At 40.4% G+C, this 19,377-nt stretch overlaps 1 protein-coding gene across 1 annotated transcript in view; it reads right to left on the reverse strand.

Moving 5' to 3' along the window:
• The window catches only part of mfsd4aa (major facilitator superfamily domain containing 4Aa), a 92,369-nt gene that overhangs the window by 26,338 nt on the left and 46,654 nt on the right, over positions 1–19,377 (reverse strand). The window contains exons 4-6 of the mRNA XM_034167395.1: positions 18,138–18,267; positions 14,683–14,798; positions 47–220 (exon numbers count right to left, since the gene is read on the reverse strand). Coding sequence (XP_034023286.1) covers positions 47–220; positions 14,683–14,798; positions 18,138–18,267 — 420 coding nt within the window. The remainder of the gene's footprint in view (positions 1–46; positions 221–14,682; positions 14,799–18,137; positions 18,268–19,377) is intronic.

A 19,377-nucleotide genomic window follows, 5' to 3' on the forward strand; every position in this document is an offset into this window, starting at 1 on the left:
TGCAGTCATTTTAGTGTGGAATTGTGCTTTAAATGAGTTTTCTTACCAGGCTGATAATGAGGAGCCTTGCTGCTGGGTATCTGTATGACAGATAGATGAAAACTAGTCTGCCAACTGTGATGCAGGCCCAGAAAACACTGTCCAAACAGCCGGCGGTCTTATGACCCATCATCAGAGGAGGAGAAACAGCGTAAGTGTAGACAAAGGCAGCGTAAGTGCCCTGCAGGCCAAGAAACACAATTCATTATGAAAATGTGTCTGATAGACACAACACCATCCGTTTGAATCATTATATAATGCACATTCCTTCACTGCGGCCACATGCAGAGGGCCCCAGGGTGGTCAGGGCAATATACCACAGACCACAAAAACAAAACAAACAAACAAACAAACAAACAAAAAAGCATTCCAAGCAAATGCTTTATGATTATTGTACTATTTGGTGTAAAGAACAACATATCAAAGGTTTCAAACCCTGCTAAACTTGATAATGGCAAGGGCTTCTCATAAAATGAGAAGAATTGTCTTGTAATGAATGCATTTCTATATTTTTGGGGACAAGAGAGTCAGTTGTGATATCAAGTACAAAATGTCATTCCTATTTGAATAAAATTAGAAATAACTAATAAATTAATCCAAAAATTGGTAATGCTGCTCGGCAAACTCAACCAGTTTGGTTATAGAAATTAAAAATATATTAATTAGAAATAACATAGCTGTAATTTACATTTTATGTCTTTGCTACCAATTTCACACATGTTGCATGATCAAAATCTTGTTTAACCCTCTGGGGTCCGAGGGCATTTTTTGGACAGTTCACTCGCCTGGCATAAATGTTTTATTATTGCTGTTAACAGCTCTCCCTGCATCCCACAATCAGGTTTTATGTCTCTTTTTTTCAGGACAACCTGTGCTTTCATAATATATATGCTTTTGTTGTATTTTACAAGTGTAGTAAAGGTTTACAATCAGAAATAATAAAGGAAAAAGTAAAGCGGAAAATAATTAACCACACACATTTATTCAAAACACACAGCAAACTATAATAAACAACTGTTTTGACACTGTATAAAGGTAATTTGAGGTCTTGTGTGAAAGACTGTACAACAAAATGGTTCAAACAATAAACACAAATGCACATTTTGAACAATATATACAAAATGGTCTATGCATTTTTTTGTCTGCATCTCAAAGCAATTTCTGTCTGCTATTACACAAAGGTTACATCACAAACCTCTACTTCTACTGTGTTTTGGACTGTTCTGTGCTGCTCCTAAAGCAGCTTTCATTCACACTTTGGCCCATTTTGGCTCCTTACAGTCTGAGGAGCAGCCCTCCCCCTCGCTCCATTGATATGGTAAACAGTGCTTTACGCAGAGAAAGCAACAGAGTTATCCAGTAACATTCACATGCAAACTAGTGGAACAATCCTGATACTTACACACTCTTTGTTTGAGCACGTGAGATTGTCATCAGAGGCTCTCCGTCTGCTCCCTCTGCTTTCACTGATCACTGTGCGTAATGGCACAGGGTGCATTGGAGACCAATAGTATGTACTCATTGGAGCACCCAGGGGGCTATTCAAATGGGCCAACTAGTAACATATCACTCCTGAAAAGGATTATTGGCTTTCACGTGAGGTGAATCTGCCCTACGATTGGATTTTGGAAAACCATGTGACGGTGAAACAATTCCGATTGGACACTCACATTGCGCATGTCATCACACAGCTTCTATGAGGAGTACAAAGATGGCCGATGACTGGCTCGAAAGTCCACGAAGTTAACTTTTCAGCAAAAAAAGGCAAGTTTCTATCTCATATCATTAAAAAGTTATTTATAATTTAGTAAAGTTTGGTCTTAGCCGTCGTATACGATGGCGTTGGCCCCAGAGGGTTAAAACATATAGAATGTTGTTATATAAACACAAACATATTCAACAGTTTTATTTGTATGTACACCAGAGTCCGTATTATTGAAAATATCCCAGGAAGCACCACTTGTGTTTAATTATGTATGTTTTATCTAATGACAGTTGTTATAGTATACAACGCCAGTTCCAATGAAGTTGGGACGTTGTGTAAAATGTAAATAAAAACAGAATACAATGATTTGCAAATCCTCTTCAACCTATATTCAATTGAATACACCACAAAGACAAGATATTTAATGTTCAAACTGATAGACTTTATTGTTTTTGTGCAAATATTTGCTAATTTTGAAATGGATGCCTGCAACACATTTCAAAAAAGCTGGGACAGTGGTATGTTCACCACTGTGTTACATCACCTTTCCTTCTAACAACACTCAGTAAGCTAAGATAAACTTTATTGATCTCACAGAGGAGAAATTCACATGTCACGCATTTGGGAACTGAGGACACTAACCGTTGAAGCTTTGAAGGTGGAATTCTTTTCCATTCTTGCTTGATGCACGACTTCAGTTGTTCAACAGTCCGGAGTCTCTTTTGTCACATTTTGCGCTTCATAATGTGCCACACGTTCAATGGGTGACAGCCACGCTGTTGTAACATGTGCAGAATGTGGCTTAGCATTGTCTTGCTGAAATAAGCAGGGACATCCCTGAAAAAGAGGTGTTGCTCCAGAACCTGGATGTACCTTTCAGCATTGATGGTGAGATCACAGATGTGTAAGTTGTCCATGTCATGGGCACTAACACATCCCCATACCATCACAGATGCTGGCTTTTGAACTTTGCGCTGGTAACAATCTTGATGGTCTTTTTTCTCTTTTGTCCAGAGGACACGACGTCTATGATTTCCAAAAACAATTTGAAACCTGGACTCATCAGACCACAGCACACTTTTCCACTTTGCGTCTGTCCATTTCAAATGAACTCGGGCCCAGAGAAGGCAACGGCGTTTCTGGATGTTGTTGATGTATGGCTTTCGCTTTGCGTGGTAGAGTTTTAACTTGCACTTGTAGATGTAGCAATGAACTGTGTTAACTGACAATGGTTTTCTGAAGTGTTCCTGAGCCCACGCGGTAAGATCCTTTACACAACGATGTTGATTTTTAATGCAGTGCTGCCGGAGGGGTCGAATGTCACGGCCATTCAGTGTTGATTTTCGGCCTTGCCGCTTACATGTAGAAAGTTCTCCAGATTCTCTGAATCTTCTGATTGTATTATGGACTGTAGATGATGGAATCCCTAAATTCCTTGCAATTGAACGTTGAGAAACATTGTTCTTAAACTGTTGGACTATTTTTTCATGCAGTTGTTCACAAAGTGGTGATCCTCGCCCCATCTTTGCTTGTGAATGGCTGAGCCTTTTGGGGATACTCCTTTTATACCCAATCATGTTTCCAAATAGGTGTTCTTTGACCATTCATCAACTTTCCCAGTCTTTTGTGCCCCATCCCAACTTTTTTGAAATGTGTTGCAGGCATCATTTCAAAATGACCAAATATTTGCACAAAAACAACAAACTTTATCAGTTTGAACATTAAATATCTTGTCTTTGTGGTGTATTCAATTAAATACAGGTTGTAGAGAATTTTCAAATCATTGTATTTTTTTTTAATTTACATTTTACACAATGTCCCACCTTCATTGGAATTGGGGTTGTATATTTACAGCACATCCAGAAATTAAACCCTACATACTGGCCCAGGCTCTGCATTCTCAGGGTGCAGGACTACTTTGTGTCCCTAGGGTGAATAAAAAGTCTGCAGGTCACAGAGCTTTCTCTTATCGTGTACCTGTTCTGTGGAATGATCTCCCTGCATCAATAAAGAGTCAGATTCTGTAGAGACCTTTAAGTCCAGACATAAGACGCACTTATTTTCCCTTTTGTATGGCTAGCATACTGGCATAGTATGTTACTATGCTTTTTACCCTTTTAAATTCATCTTATTACGAAACAGAACTTTCAGCGAAGCTTAGGGCTAGTCGCTGGCGATCACCTTAGTATTTCTTCTGTTTTTCTTGTTGCTTAATGCTGACAAATTATACTGTATTTGTTGTCTTTCTGATGCCTGATTGTTTTTTTTTTTCTCTCTGTTTGAGGTGCGGCTCCATCCAGAGATGGGGTGTGGTGTCTGTTTCTGTAACACTCCTGTCTTGTGCACCGGCAAAATTTCCTGTATATTTGTTTTGTGAATTGTTTTGTAAATTGTGTCGGTAGCATGGCCCAAGCAGAGGTCACCCCTTTGCGTCTGGTCTGCTTGAGGTTTCTTCCTCTAATTATCAGAGGGAGTTTTTCCTTGTCACTGTCACCTGTGTACTTGTTCTGGTGGTTCGTAAGGTTTGACCTTACTTGTGTGAAGCGCCTTGAGCCAACTTTGTTGTGATTTGGCACTATATAAATGAAATAAATTATTATTATTATTATTATTATTTGCCCTACTTAGCTTTGGGCTGATTTTTAATTAATATATTTATATCTCACATTAGTTTCCATGTTCTAGACTTTAGATCAGATTTTAGTAAGACAGGCAGCCCCCACTCCTGGTCGGGTTTTTTATTTATTTATTTATTTATTTTTTAACCTTTTGCTTGCTCTTCATTTGGTTGGGTGATATAAAGTCAGTTGGAAAACTTTGCCCCTACTAAATGCTGTGCTTTTGAGAAGAATACTGTTTGCCATTACTGGATGTTTACATGAATCACAAAGTTGACACAGATCATTAAAAAATAAACAGTCTTAGAGACCACTTACACACATACACACATATAGCTGAAAACACAGAGTAGTCTATATTAATATTTTTTATTGAATATGGCTGCATGCAGTATCTGACACTTTCTCACTGCAGTTCATAAAAATAAATTAGTCGATCAACCTCTCTCACTCTCTCTCCCTCTCACACAGTCACACACACATGCACACACAGACATACACACCTTAATCAATATTGTTTAACTTTGTGTGGAAAAATGCCAAGAATGTTAGGTAGTAAAAATAAATAAATAATTGAAAAAAAAAATCACAGTTTGATCATAAAATTAAAAAAAAAAAGAAAGTTGTGTTGAGTATGACAACTCGTGTTCATGCAGACTTAGTTCATGATTTCCTACTACATTGAATGTCAATTCTGAGGCTGTTCTGTTGTTCATTCATACACAAGAATATTCATGTTCTGAAAACTTGTTCTGTAAATAGTTCTCTTACTTTTGTGATCAAAAACATTGATTTGAATCTCAATTTTGAGGCTTTTTGGCCTTACAGCACAAATGTTACATGTATGTGAAAACCACAAATGCACTGGGTGGAAAGGAGTATTGTCACTTCAGTTGCATTGTGCACTGCTGTGCATGTGGTGTTGGATGGAGTCCACTGCTGGTTAATGATCTGGTGCTATAACATGAATTAGGTTTGTGAGAGAGAGAGATGTGGTTGTAACCAGATGTTCACACACCAATGAATGAGGTCTTCCTGCCTGGCTACATTGAAAGATACTTTTCCCCTCGGTTCTCAGGTGGGTATCACACCCGTGTTGGCCTTCCGTGTTGCTCCTTGTCAACACAAGACCATTTTAGATCTTGAATTATCTGCAAACCATTAATGAAACATTACGCAAACCGTGAATATCTGTGAACTGTTAATAATTTTGCTGCAAACCGTGAATAAAATATCCCACAAAATGTGAATGCAGGTCTTACACAACACGTCGCAAAACATGAATATCATTCATGATATTTATGTTCTTTCAGTTTAAGTAGTTTACAGATTAATTACTCCAGGAAATCTTGATCGCAGATCTTATCTCTGCAAAAATATATCTATTTTTTTGGGGGGGGTCACTTCAGCTGGTGAGGCGAGCCCTAAGCGAGCTCTCGTAGGACACTTGCGTTACAATTTGACAGGTGTACCACCCCAGTCAAACTCTCCACCTCTCCACAGTCCCTGGTGAGGGTTACACCCAACAGGGATACAAATTAGCAACAAAACATGCAAATTAGTGACAATTTTTCAGTTGAAACCAACGTTTCAACTGTATGAAGTTTTGACTCATTGGGTGCAATGTTCAGAAATGTTGGTTTCTCAGAATACAAAAGATAGAGAACCATGCCTTACTTTTACTGGACTCAAAACTGCTTTGTTACCCCTCATATATACATTTGAAATTAATGCCATATTTTAGCACTTGAAGTTATGGAACAGTTGGACAGAGGGAAATTTGATACACGTGAAAGAGTGCTTCCACAAAATCCCTCAGCCTGTGTGTGACCCAGATCCCGTCCAGCAGAGGATCGTATACTGGTCATTCCTGAGAAGAGAGGTGGACATCTGTATCTACTCCTCCTTCAGTGGATCTACCAGGGACAACACTGAAAACACAGAGTGGGGATGTCAATCTGCTGGATGGCGTTTCTGCCACTGGTGAGTGCATTGCCATCACACAAATATTATTCATTTATCTATTTATTTATTTATTATTTTATTTTATTATTTACAGTGCATTTTCCTCCCTGTCTACAGTCGGGGGAATTTCCACAGCCTCTTGTCACATAACAGCATTATAGCAGCATCATAGCAGCCCACAGCCATCCTGAGTGCTTTGTTTGCAAACGTGTCATCATTTTAGTGAGATTCAACTGAAAAATTGTCACAAATTTTTATGCTTTGTCACTAATTTGTGTCTCCAAATACTCCCCAAAAGTCACAGATCATTGAGATAATACCCTTAGTCCTTCACAGACACTGTTTCCTCGCTGACTGATCTTCTGAGTTTTGACCATGGGCCAATAATTTGGAACCACATCTAATTAATCCCTCACAACCACCTATGCTATGTTGACTGACTGTTTAGGATTTTTTTTAATTAAATTTTCCTTTTGGGGTCAAACAATGTGGCGTGTTGTCTGTGAGGCTGCAGCTTTGTTCTTCTGGAAAATGACAAAAATGGATCTGTTAAAGTGGTCTTTGAATGCAATTGACACTATTTTTTCTACAAGACATTCGGGGGCGGAGGACCCGACCTGTCCTGCCGGGACGCATGTGATGGGTTACGTGATGGACTCGTGGAGGAGATGGCAGGTCATGTGCCTTTACATGCTTTCTGTGGAGGACGTCGAAGATGTGTATATATTTGGCTTGGTGGTGACCGGCTTTCTGCTGTGTGGAGTGGGCATGGCGCTGGTTTACCGGAAAATCATAAAAGTGGAGGCAGCTTTGATTGGGCCGTCCAGACTGCCCTACATGATTGATTCGATTGGGAAGGCAGTGGCTGCGCAGTTGGCGGGTGTTAACCGCACCCTGGAAAACATCTTGGGCAGGATTGCAGCTCTGGAAACCCGCTTTGACCGTCTGTAAAGACCACATTCTACATTCAGATGCATTGAGAGCCACTCTGTTCTCAGAACTGTGGAATCTTTCAGGTGTCTGCTAATCTGGTATTCATTTTGCCTCCCCAAAACACAGCTGCACTCCAAGGCCGCTGTGATAAAAAACCTCCTCAAGAAGATCAACACTTAAGCCTCGCTCCCCTGGTCATCCCCCTCCCTTCAGCTTCTCCAGTTCTGACGTTGACTGTGGACAGTGGACTGCTCAGGGCTGAGCCCCTCCCCCTCCAGGATTGTCGGACAAGGCCGTTGACGGCGCCAAATAGGCTGCCTCCGGAGTGTTCTGATAAACTGGACCTTCAAATCTCGGTTGTCATCCTGCGTCTTTGTTTGTCTGTGTGATTATTGTTTTTCTGTGCTGATGGGTTTTTTTTTCCTCATTGCTGCTGTGTAACGCAGCGGCTATGAGGGTTTTTTTCTCTCCTTTTTCCCTTGTGTGTGCTTTTTTTTCTAATATGTGTTTATGTACCGGGCCGGCCTATGTGTGTTGTGTGTTGTGTGTCGTTTGTTATGGGTCGGTCTTGGTTTGCTCAGCCCTGCTGTTGACCAAGGCAGGGATGTACATCTGGAGCTGGTCCCCGGGCACCTAATAGCGACTTCTGCTCCTACTGGCAATTAGGATGGGTTAAATGCACATTTCATTGTGCAGGGAACATGTTCTTTTGTGCATATGACAATAAAATTATTTTGAATCCTTTGAATCCAAAGGCTTTAGTTTTATTGATAACTGGCCTTCGTTTTGGGGCCGCCGTGGCTTGCTGATGCTGGATGGCCTTCACCCTACTTGGGAAGGCACCGCCATCTTGCCTGTGAACATAGATACAGCTCTACATGGAGGGTAACATTAGGACTTTACAGCAGGCCACAAAGCAGGCGATGATGACTTATGATGAATGCGGGTGTGGAATCCATTAGCTTTGTAGGGAAATTATGCAGAAATTCCATTATGGTGATAGTGCAGTTTATCTCGCAGGGAGGGAAATTCGTCCAGTTGAGACTATGGCCTGTTTCTGCAGACATGTATATGCTTTGCAATCATAATACCCAGTACTACTTTGGATGATGTTGAAATTGAGGATGGTCAGCTGGCTGTTCCAACAATATCAAATATTTTTTGTCTGCTCAGTCCAGTCTTACATTTTTTTTTTTTGTGCTTCCATGATGAAATGAGTCAAATTTTTGTGATGGGTTTTTTTGTTTTAACTCACTATTACTAACCCTACTCCTACCCCCAACCCTAACCTTAACCATAATCTAATCTTACTCCTTCCCCCCACCCTAACCATAACCACCCCTGACCCCTCCGCTTCACTTTTAATTTTGTGCAGCCATCACGGAATGAATTACAATGAATTGGTGCTGCCGTGATGAAAATGAGGCACTTTTCATCACAATATCATGAACCAATAGATTAATGTATATTTCATGCTGCTGTATCACGACTTGCTGTGAGACTGGGTTGGTCTGCTACCTACAACCCACATGGAATGTTACAAACCTTAAACCTACTTCCAGGCATCTTATATATGCTACTTTGGAACCACCCCTAAATCCAAACAGTCCAACTGTCAACCCCACTGAGGTCCATAGTCTGGGTCTCCTTAACATAAGATCAATGTCCTCAAAATCATTGCTGATTAATGATGTAATTATGGATCATCACTTAGATATAATTGAGTTATGTGAAATCTGGCTTACACCTACAAATGTCCTCCCCTTAAATGAGGCCTGCCCACCAGTGTACACACTTAGTCACATCCAGGCGGGGTGTTGCTCATATTTATAAATCTAATTTTAGTCTATTAGCTGTTGGGGTCACAAATATAATTCATCTGAACATCTGATTCTCCACTCTGCCCACGTTGCCATGTATTACCAAGGACAGAAGAATAAAAATCTGACCCATACTCTGAATTCTTAGATGAATTTGGTGACTTCATCTCTAACTTGTCAACTAGTGCAGATAAAATTTTGATTATTGCTGACTTCAACATTCATATAGGTAAGCCTTCTGAACCCCTCTGCAAATCATACGGAACTTATGGATGTACTGTATTAGGATTTCAGCAATGCATTCAGGATTCGAAGCACATTAGTGGAAATTTGTTTTGTTTCTCCCACTTGGTATTGCTGTCACAAATGTTGACATCATGCCTCTTGCATCAGTGGTCTCTGATGACACACTTATTAGGTTTACAGTTTCGTTGTCGTGTTTAGTAGAACAACAATCTTATTTTTCATTGCAGCAACACATTAACTCCTCAACTATAACTGAACTCAAAACTAGACTGCCTATCTTATCTTCACATTTGGAAAATGCCCAATCAGTAGACAGTCTCGTGGATAGTTTAAACTCAGTACTCAAAACTACGCTCGACATGATTGCACCACCTATATTGATGCTATCTTAGACTATAAGCATGCATGACTTCAAGCATAAGGCTAGAGGTCTAGAACGGAAATAGCATAGTTCAAAATTAGAAGTATTCCACCTTGCGTGGCATGATGCTGTCTTAGGGCCATGTCCCACTGGCGTTTAGGAGGATTTGCATATGGATTGTGCACAAAATTGGCCCATATTCACCAACCATCTGCAATATGCATGTAACATGCCTGTATGAGTTGGCCGTCATCCAAACATGCCCGTGATCATCTGCAGAGGCACGCATATCCGCAGCCAGGATTTTTTAGCTGTTCAAAAATCTGGATACGGATAATATCTGCCTTACATATGCCATATATACTCAATTCATACACAATACATACTCACTCTATGCGCTGTATATCTGCCATTAACCACTGATATCCGCAACTGACGGGGATTTGCGGCTTGGCAGCAGACCGGGACAGTGTGTAAAACAGATATATTGCATGCCCATCATGTCCACATCACAAACTAAAATAAGTTGTAGCGAATGCATACAAATTGGCCATGAATAAAGCCTTTTTATTACATCTGCTTTGCAGCTGATTTGCGGACAATCTGTGAATGCATAACAAACACGTCACATAAACCCAAAGTACTATATGTGGCAGAAAGTGACATACCTGCCAGTCAATACCGGTCTGGCTGTGTAAATCCACAAAGACGTAATAGCTGCTGCAATCCAGGACTTTTATTTAACACCAACAAAAGGAAGAACTGCTGTTTAGCCACAACTCACGCTGAAGTTTGTTTTCTGTGACACGCTCAAAAAACCCCCCCCCCAAAAAACCAAGCGGCTTCCCCCCTCCCGCTCCCCAAACTCATGAACAGTTAACCCTCGCATGACAAAATGAACATTAACTCTGTGATCAACTTGTGCAAGTCCAGCAAATGCTCCAGAGCCTGTATTGTTGATGTGAATAGTGATGCCGAAAGGAGTGAGTGCGCTTATTTTATGACCGCAATGCAGATGCCGTGCACGCGCAACAGGTGCGCGATGCATTCATAATACACCAGTAATACTGCCTTGATAATCTCAATGTGTCGGATCAGTTTCCTCACTACATGTGTTATATAGCCGTGATTGTTCATCATATATTCGCTATATATTATTAATATATCCGTAATTCATACTGGGACATTTGTCATTTTTGGCCATTTTTGTTGCGGACAACAATGAATGCCCGTTATTTGTGTATTAATCAATTCATGCGCAATTGGTCCTCTCCCCAGTGGGACAGGGCCTTTAGACTATAAGCATGCGCTACTGGCTACAAAGCGGGCATATTACTTGATCAACAAAAACAAGCATAACTCAAAGTTCTTGTTTGACACGGTGGCAACACTTGTACATGGACAACCACCTGTGAGTCACTCTCCTTTTACAGCACAAGATTTGTTGGATTACTTCCAGAAGAAAATGGACAACATTAGGTTAAACATATCCCAGCATGCCTTAACCCAGCCACTACACCCTGCTACTGAGGTGGATGCCACTGAGGTCGTACCTAGATTTAAAGAATTTGATAGTATCTCACTAGGTGTACTGACGAAACTCGTAACATCTACAAAAAGCACAACCTGCTTATTTGATCCTATACCAACAACGCTGTTTAAGGACCTCTGGCCCACTCTTGGGCTGACTGTGCTGGAAATTATTAATTTCTCATTAACCTCTGGATCTGTTCATAAATGTTTCAAAAACCATTACTTAAGAAATCTAATCTTGACCCGAGTGTATTGAAAAACTATCAGCCGATATCAAATTGATCATTTTGTTCTAAAATTATGGAAAAGGTGGTTTCACAGAAGCTCATGGACTGCCTTAGTGAGAATAACCTTTTTGAGCCACTGCAGTCTGCTTTTAGAAAATATCATTCCACAGAGATAGTGCTCATTAAAGTGATGAATGATCTTCTGCTTGCAATGGATTCGGACACCACTATTGTTCTGGTGCTGTTAGAACTTAGTGCTGCATTTGATCCCGTGGATTATCATATTCTACTTGATAGGCTGGAGAATAATTTTGGGATTACTGGGAGTGCCCTTGCATGGTTGATGTCATACTTGACCAGTCGTTCTCACTGTGTTTTGTACAATACAACTACCTCTAACCTTAGTGACTTGAAATTTGAGGTTCCACAGGGGTCCATCTTAGGGCCCCTGCTTTTCTCCCTTTATATAGCACCCCTTGGGCACATATTGCGGCATTTTGGGATTACCTTTCATTGCTATGCAGATGATACTCATTTATACATACTGATAACTGCTGGTAATATCCACATAAAATCCTTAGAAGATTGCCTTGCATCAGTGAAAAGCTGGATGTCTTGCAATTTCCTACTTTGAAACTCTGATAAGACTGAAATGATGGTTCTTGGTCCAGTGAGACATCGGCATCAATTTGACCAGCTAACGCTTAGCCTAGGCTCATGTGTTATACATTACACTGACAAAGTGAGGAACGTTGGGGTCATTTGTGATCCTACGTTGTCCTTTGACCTCCACATTAGTGATATTACAAGGACTGCTTTCTTCCACCTGTGAAATATAGCAAAGATTCATCCAATCCTGTCTATGGCTGATTCTGAGACCCTGATTCATACATTTGTTACTTCTAGATTGGACTACTGCAATGTTCTATTTTCTGATTTGCTGCAGTCAAGCATTAGGGGACTCCAATTGGTTTAAAATGCTGCTGTCAGACTTTTGACAGGAAGCAGAAAGTCTGACCACATTACACCCATTTTGGCGTCTCTTCACTGGCTTCATGTCGCTGTGAGTTCAGTTTTTAAGTTTCTGTCACTAACCTATAAAATTATTCCTGGACTAGCACCTCCCTCTTTAGCTGAACTGCTTAAACCCTACGTACCGGCCTGGGCTCTGCGTTCTCAGGGTGCAGCACTACTTTGTGTCCCTAGGGTGAATAAAAAGTCTGTGGGTTACAGAGATTTCTCTTTTTGTGCCCCTGTTTTGTGGAATGATCTCCTTGCATCAATAAAAAGGTCAGATTCTGTCGATACTTTCAAGCCCAGACTTAAGATGCACTTATTTTCCCTTTCGTATGGCTAGCATACTGGCATAGTATGTTACTATGCTTTTTACCCTTTAAAATGAATTTATTAGTAAAGAGAGTGGGCCGCAGCCTCAACTTTATCTAAAGTCGGGTCTTTTAGTGAAGCTTAGGGCTAGTGGCTGGTGATCACCTTCGTATTTCTTCTGTTTTTCTTGTCGCTTAATCCTGACAAATTATATTGTATTTGTTATTTTCCTGATGCCTGATTCTGTTCTTCCTCCCTGTTTGAGGTGCGGCTCCATCCAGGGGGTGGTGTCTTCTTCTGTAAGCCTCCCGTCTTGTGCACCGGCATGGACTACTTCCTGTATACTCATTTTGTCAATTGTGTTGGTGGCATGGCCCAAGCAGAGAGTCACCTCTTTGAGTCTGGTCTGCTTGAGGTTTCTTCCTCAAATCATCAGAAGGAGTTTTTCCTTACCACTGTCACCTGTGTGTTTGTTCTAGGGGTTGGTAAGGTTAGACCTTACTTGTGTGAAGCACCTTGAGGGAGCTTTGTTGTGATTTGGCACTACATAAATAAAATAAATTAAACTGGGGTTCACACAGACCCCAGGATTATTTGATGCTTGACCATAAGAAAATGTGTTTTGAAACTATATATGATGTTCCATGTATTTCTTCTTTGCAACATTCAAACATTGTTATTCCTCTCCTGTATTTACAGGTTAGAGGGAAAAATTGCAAGCGTAAATAAAAATGGCAAGATACACAGCTGTAGAAGTCCTAAAACGAATCCTAGAATCCTCAAGTGATGACGATGATGATGGACGTAGTGACAATGACTCTCTCTTTGGGAATAAATCAGCTTCTGAAGAGGAGGATCACCTCTCAGAGGCTGCATCTTGTGTCCAAGAGAAGCTGACAAGAAAATACGCCAAACATACAGTGCATGTGGAAGTCCTGTGCAAAACTCACTCATCATCAAGCATCGTGTGTGATAAGTGCATGTAAATACTGTAGAGTGAGAGAGAGAGAAGGTGAATCATTCTTACAGTAGATAACAGAACATTTCTCATGCATGTGGTACCTGTATGCTACAAGGACATTTTAATTAGCGTTACCAAGAAGTAATTGCATTATTCCATGAGCTTCTCTTGATGAAGATGAAAGTAAGGTCTGCAGTTTTGTAATCAGGTTCCATGTGTGCTGTGAGGTCATTTTAATTAACATTTTCTTGATGTAATTGCCGTATTATTGATCTTCTATAGGTTAAGGTTTAGGTTAAGATCATGGTTATCAGAAAGTGTTGATATAAGCCTTAATTTTCCTGATGTTGAATTCAATTGTTGTTTCTTGAAGCATTTTCTCATAGAGTTATATTTCATTTCAAAGTGCCTGAATGCAAGTCAGTAAGTCTTCATCAACATAAATGCAAATAAAAGCTGCATTTATGTCACATTTTAATGCAGAATTCCTGTTTTTCTCTTGGGATCTGAATGGACCGCAGGTTGCCTGGAATGTTGGTTTCACAACGTGTGCTGATGAGGGTTAAGAACTGAGATCTTTGGACTCACTTTTCTGTCTGTTCTTTGCACTGGGATCAGCAGTACATCCAGATCTTTTACATCAACGAGATGGATAGATTTGTTTTCATTTTGAGACTTAAGACGATTACTTTAGAATTACCTCATAAATTAGCCAGAGTTTTGTTTGTCATTTTAACTTGATACCATACAACAATTAAATAAATAAACAAATAAAAAAATACAATCACCAGGGTTGAATACTTTTGCAAGGAAGTAAGTGTATGTGTTAATCCTACCATCAGATTCTCATTTGAGATGCCTGAATTGTGATGAACTCCAAATTATATATGTCTAAAAGTTGATATAACAATATATGTATATTTGGGTTTTGGAATCAGGAAGTCTTACTATAATTCCATCAGTAATGAAGAGAATGGCTCCTCCCAAAGTGTGGATGATGAAGAATGTAATAGGGCGATTGCGAAGTTTGTTCAGGTTACAGCATTCAAACCCAACGCCATGGCCTGTGAAGAAATGTCATTTTAGGTCTGCATTCTCATGGTGCTCCACTTTACCCCATGATGTTTCAACACTAATAAAGACTATTTTATCATTAGCGAATGCAAATTAACTTCTCACTTGACAATAATTACTACACCTTCATTCTTAATCATAAACTGAGCTTCTTTGACTCTTCGTAGGAGTTTATATAGGTAGTCATAGAAACATAAAACGATGTACTGTCTCAATAATGACTCAACAGTTGAAAGATAAATTGGCAAATACCAATTATTATACAAATAATAAATGTTTAATGGTATGAATATTTAATTTGGTGAAAGCTGGAATGTGTCATTCAACAACGTGAAGCCAAGTTGAATGGTATGTTCCAGCATTCAATGTATACGAGGTCTGTTAGAAAAATATCGGACCTTTTTATTTTTTTCAAAAACCTACATATATATATATATATATATATATATATATATATATATATATATATATATATATATATATGTATATATATACACGAGGTCTGTTAGAAAAGTATCCAACCTTTTTATTTTTTTCAAAAACCTGATGGATTTGAATCACGTGTGCTTGCATGAGCAAACCTTGAACCTTCATGCGCATGCGTGAACTTTTTCACGCCTGTCGATTGCGTCATTTTCTGGTAAGCAGCCTTTGTGTGTTGTGCGCTCGGTGTTTTTTCATTCCAAAGAAAAAGACGGAACGACTGGAGCAACGCTGCATCAAATTTTGCCAGAAACTGGGCGACAGCCAGGTGGAAACCATTCGGATGATTCAGACGGCTTTCGGTGGCTTTTCAGTCGTGTGACTATCCGAGAAATTGTGGAAGAGGTGGGCATGTCAAAGCATGTCCTGTGAGACTTCAAAACGAAGGCACTTTTGCTGTGCCATCAGCAGCAGCATGAATTTCACCGCCACTCTTTTCATGGCTTTTCTGTCACAGTGGAATGTACCGAAAAAATGCTGATGTCCACCTCTTCCGCAATTTCTCGGATAGTCACACAACGGTCCCGCATCACTACAGCTTTCACTTTGGAAATGATCTGCGGGAAATGATGGCCGACCGGAGTGCGGCTCGCTCTGCACTGTTGTGTGGACATCTTTAAACCGGTTGTACCGCTCCTTAATCTGTGTGATACCCATAGGATCGTCACCGAAAGCCGTCTGAATCATCCAAATGGTTTCCATCTGGCTGTCACTCAGTTTCTGGCAAAATTTGATGCAGCGCTGCTCCAGTCGTTCCGTCTTTTTCCTTGGAATGAAAAAACGCCGAGCGCATGACACACACCTCACACAAAGGCTGCTTACCAGAAAATGATGCAATCGACAGGCGTGAAAAAGTTCACGCATGCACACGAAGGTTCAAGGTTTGCTCATGCAAGCACACATGATTCAAATCCATCAGGTTTTTGAAAAAAATAAAAAGGTCTGATACTTTTCTAACAGACCTCATATATATATATATATATATATATATATATATATATATATACGAGGGCTGTCAATAAAGTTACGGTCCTTTTTATTTTTTTCAAAAACTATATGGATTTCATTCATATGTTTTTACGTCAGACATGCTTGAACCCTCGTGCGCATGCGTGAGTTTTTCCACGCCTGTCGGTGACGTCATTCGCCTGTGAGCACTCCTTGTGGGAGGAGTCGTCCAGCCCCTCGTCGGAATTCCTTTGTCTGAGAAGTTGCTGAGAGACTGGCGCGTTGTTTGATCAGAATTTTTTCTAAACCTGTGAGACACACCGAAGTGGACACGGTTCGAAAAATTAAGCTGGTTTTCAGTGAAAATTTTAACAGCTGATGAGAGATTTTGAGGTGATTCTGTCGCTTTAAGGACTTTTCACAGTGCGAGACGTCGCGCTGCGCTCTCAGGCGGCGTCATCAGCCTGTTCAAGCTGAAAACCTCCACATTTCAGGCTCTATTGATCCAGGACGTCGTGAGAGAACAGAGAAGTTTCAGAAGAAGTCGGTTTCAGCATTTTATCCGGATATTCCACTGTTAAAGGAGATTTTTTTAATGAAAGACGTGCGGACGGGTCCGCGCGTCGGGACGCAGCCGACGCGGTGCGGCGGCACAGGAAAAACACCTCCGTGTTGATAACCATTTGTAAAATCCAGGCGGCTTTTGATGGCTTTCAGTGGAGTGAGTATATGAGAAATTGTTTAACAGGCAGGACATGTTCCAACTTGTCCTTAAGGCTTTCAACAGAGGTGTTTTTCCTGTGGCGGAGCGTCGCGGCGGCTGCGTCCCGACGCGCGGACCCGTCCGCACGTCTTTCATTAAAAAAATCTCCTTTAACAGTGGAATATCCGGATAAAATGCTGAAACCGACTTCTTCTGAAACTTCTCTGTTCTCTCACGACGTCCTGGATCAATAGAGCCTGAAATGTGGATGTTTTCAGCTTGAACAGGCTGACGACGGCGGCTGAGAGCGCAGCGCGACGTCTCGCACTGTGAAAAGTCCTTAAAGCGACAGAATCACCTCAAAATCTCTCATCAGCCGTTAAAATTTTCACTGAAAACCAGCTTAATTTTTCGAACCGTGTCCACTTCGATGTGTCTCACAGGTTTAGAAAAAATTTTGATCAAACAACGCGACAGTCTCTCAGCAACTTCTCAGACAAAGGAATTCCGACGAGGGGCTGGACGACTCCTCCCACAAGGAGTGCTCACAGGCGAATGACGTCACCGACAGGCGTGGAAACACTCACGCACGCGCACGAGGGTTCAAGCATGTCTGACGTAAAAACATATGAATGAAATCCATATAGTTTTTGAAAAAAATAAAAAGGACCGTAACTTTATTGACAGCCCTCGTATATATATATATATATATATATATATATATATATATATATATATATATATATATATATATATATATATATATATATATATATATATATGTGGGAGGAAACCGGAGCACCCGGAGGAAACCCACACAAACACGGGGAGAACATGCAAATTCCACACAGAAAGGCCACAAGCGAGAATTGAACCCATGACCTTCTTGCTGTGAGGCAACAGTGCTAACCACTAAGCCACCATGCTGCCCTACTAAAATACTGAGCACACATATTCTTACAAGTATGTTATTTAAATTTTATATATCAATCTATTTCCACAGCTTACATTTGAATATGAACAAACTGTTTTTATTAATCATATAAACATGATGTGGTTACTTGAGGTTCTTTTAATGAGCGTTTCATTTGAACAAATTATTTTCCAGTTGTCAAGAATTTACCCAGGTCCCAAGATACCCAAGATAAGAGGCTTGTTGTTTCCTTTTTATACAGTTGCCACAGTCTGTCTTTACCTTGACCATCGTGCCCTCCAGGACTTATGCTCGAATGGGAGTCTCTGTCAAACAGGTGTGGACCATGAGTGGAGCACACCACAGTTCTTTCACGGTACATTAACATCAGCACTGCTACAGGCACCGGGAGCTGTGAGGATACACACATGCACGTGCGCACACACTCACACACACACACACACACACACACACACACACACACACACACACACACACACACACACACACACACACACACACACACACACACACACACACACGGTCAACTTTATATATTAGTGGTGGGCACAGATAACCAAAAAAATGAACTTCGATAACAGATAATCAGATAACTGAAAAGTTATCTTTTATAAAGCTAAAACAATAAGCCACCCAAAAATGTATCGGAAGTTACAGATAACTGATAAATTCCAGTATTGTCTCCAGCACACTTGCAACTACTAACAAGTTGATTTTGAGTTTTAACAGAACGATCACTTCTGGAAGCATCAACGGTGACGGCAGACCCAAACAATGAATCAGCACTTCTGTCTTTAAGCATCCTGCCCTCTGCTGGAAGTTCCAGTTTACTACATGGCTTCCAGCACAAACGCAGCTGAAAGGAACCACAAGGCTCAACTCTCTACTCAATCGCAACACTGCCATCAGGTGGAGGTCTTGGAAAATAAAGCAATGCTGACTTATGGTTTGGTGTAAATAAAATGAATACTGATAGAATAACTCCATTAATGTCAATTCTGTCATTTGTGCAAAGTTATGATATAACATATATCTTTTAATGTTGAATAATGCACTAATTCTGAAGTTTTGTAACAAACAGACAGATGGCATTCTGGGTAAAATGTACCTCCGCTAACACTGATTGGTTGACTCATTCATTCTATGTAAACCAACACGTTAATGTGAAGTGTGTCGTGGGTTGGTGTTTACAGATAAATGTGCTTTTGTAAAATATGCCATTTTTTATTTGTAAAAAAAGGCATTTTCAAAAAAAAAAAAAAGCCAAGTTAGTCAGTAATTAGATAACCATCTGATATAACCGGTGTCAAAATAAATAGAACACTGCCATGATCTACTGGTGCCAGTGTGAGTTTTGGCCCTTTTTCAGTTGATTTTTCATTCGTGCAAGAATTTTTTGGATTGCACAGAGTTTCAGGTTAATCGCGTGTCCTGCATCGTTTAGTATACATGGAGTAACGAGCTGCGTTTAACATCTCATAACCACCTCCTGATCGCCGAT

Source organism: Thalassophryne amazonica, chromosome 3 (genome assembly GCF_902500255.1).
Source record: "Thalassophryne amazonica chromosome 3, fThaAma1.1, whole genome shotgun sequence".
NCBI lineage: Eukaryota > Metazoa > Chordata > Actinopteri > Batrachoidiformes > Batrachoididae > Thalassophryne > Thalassophryne amazonica.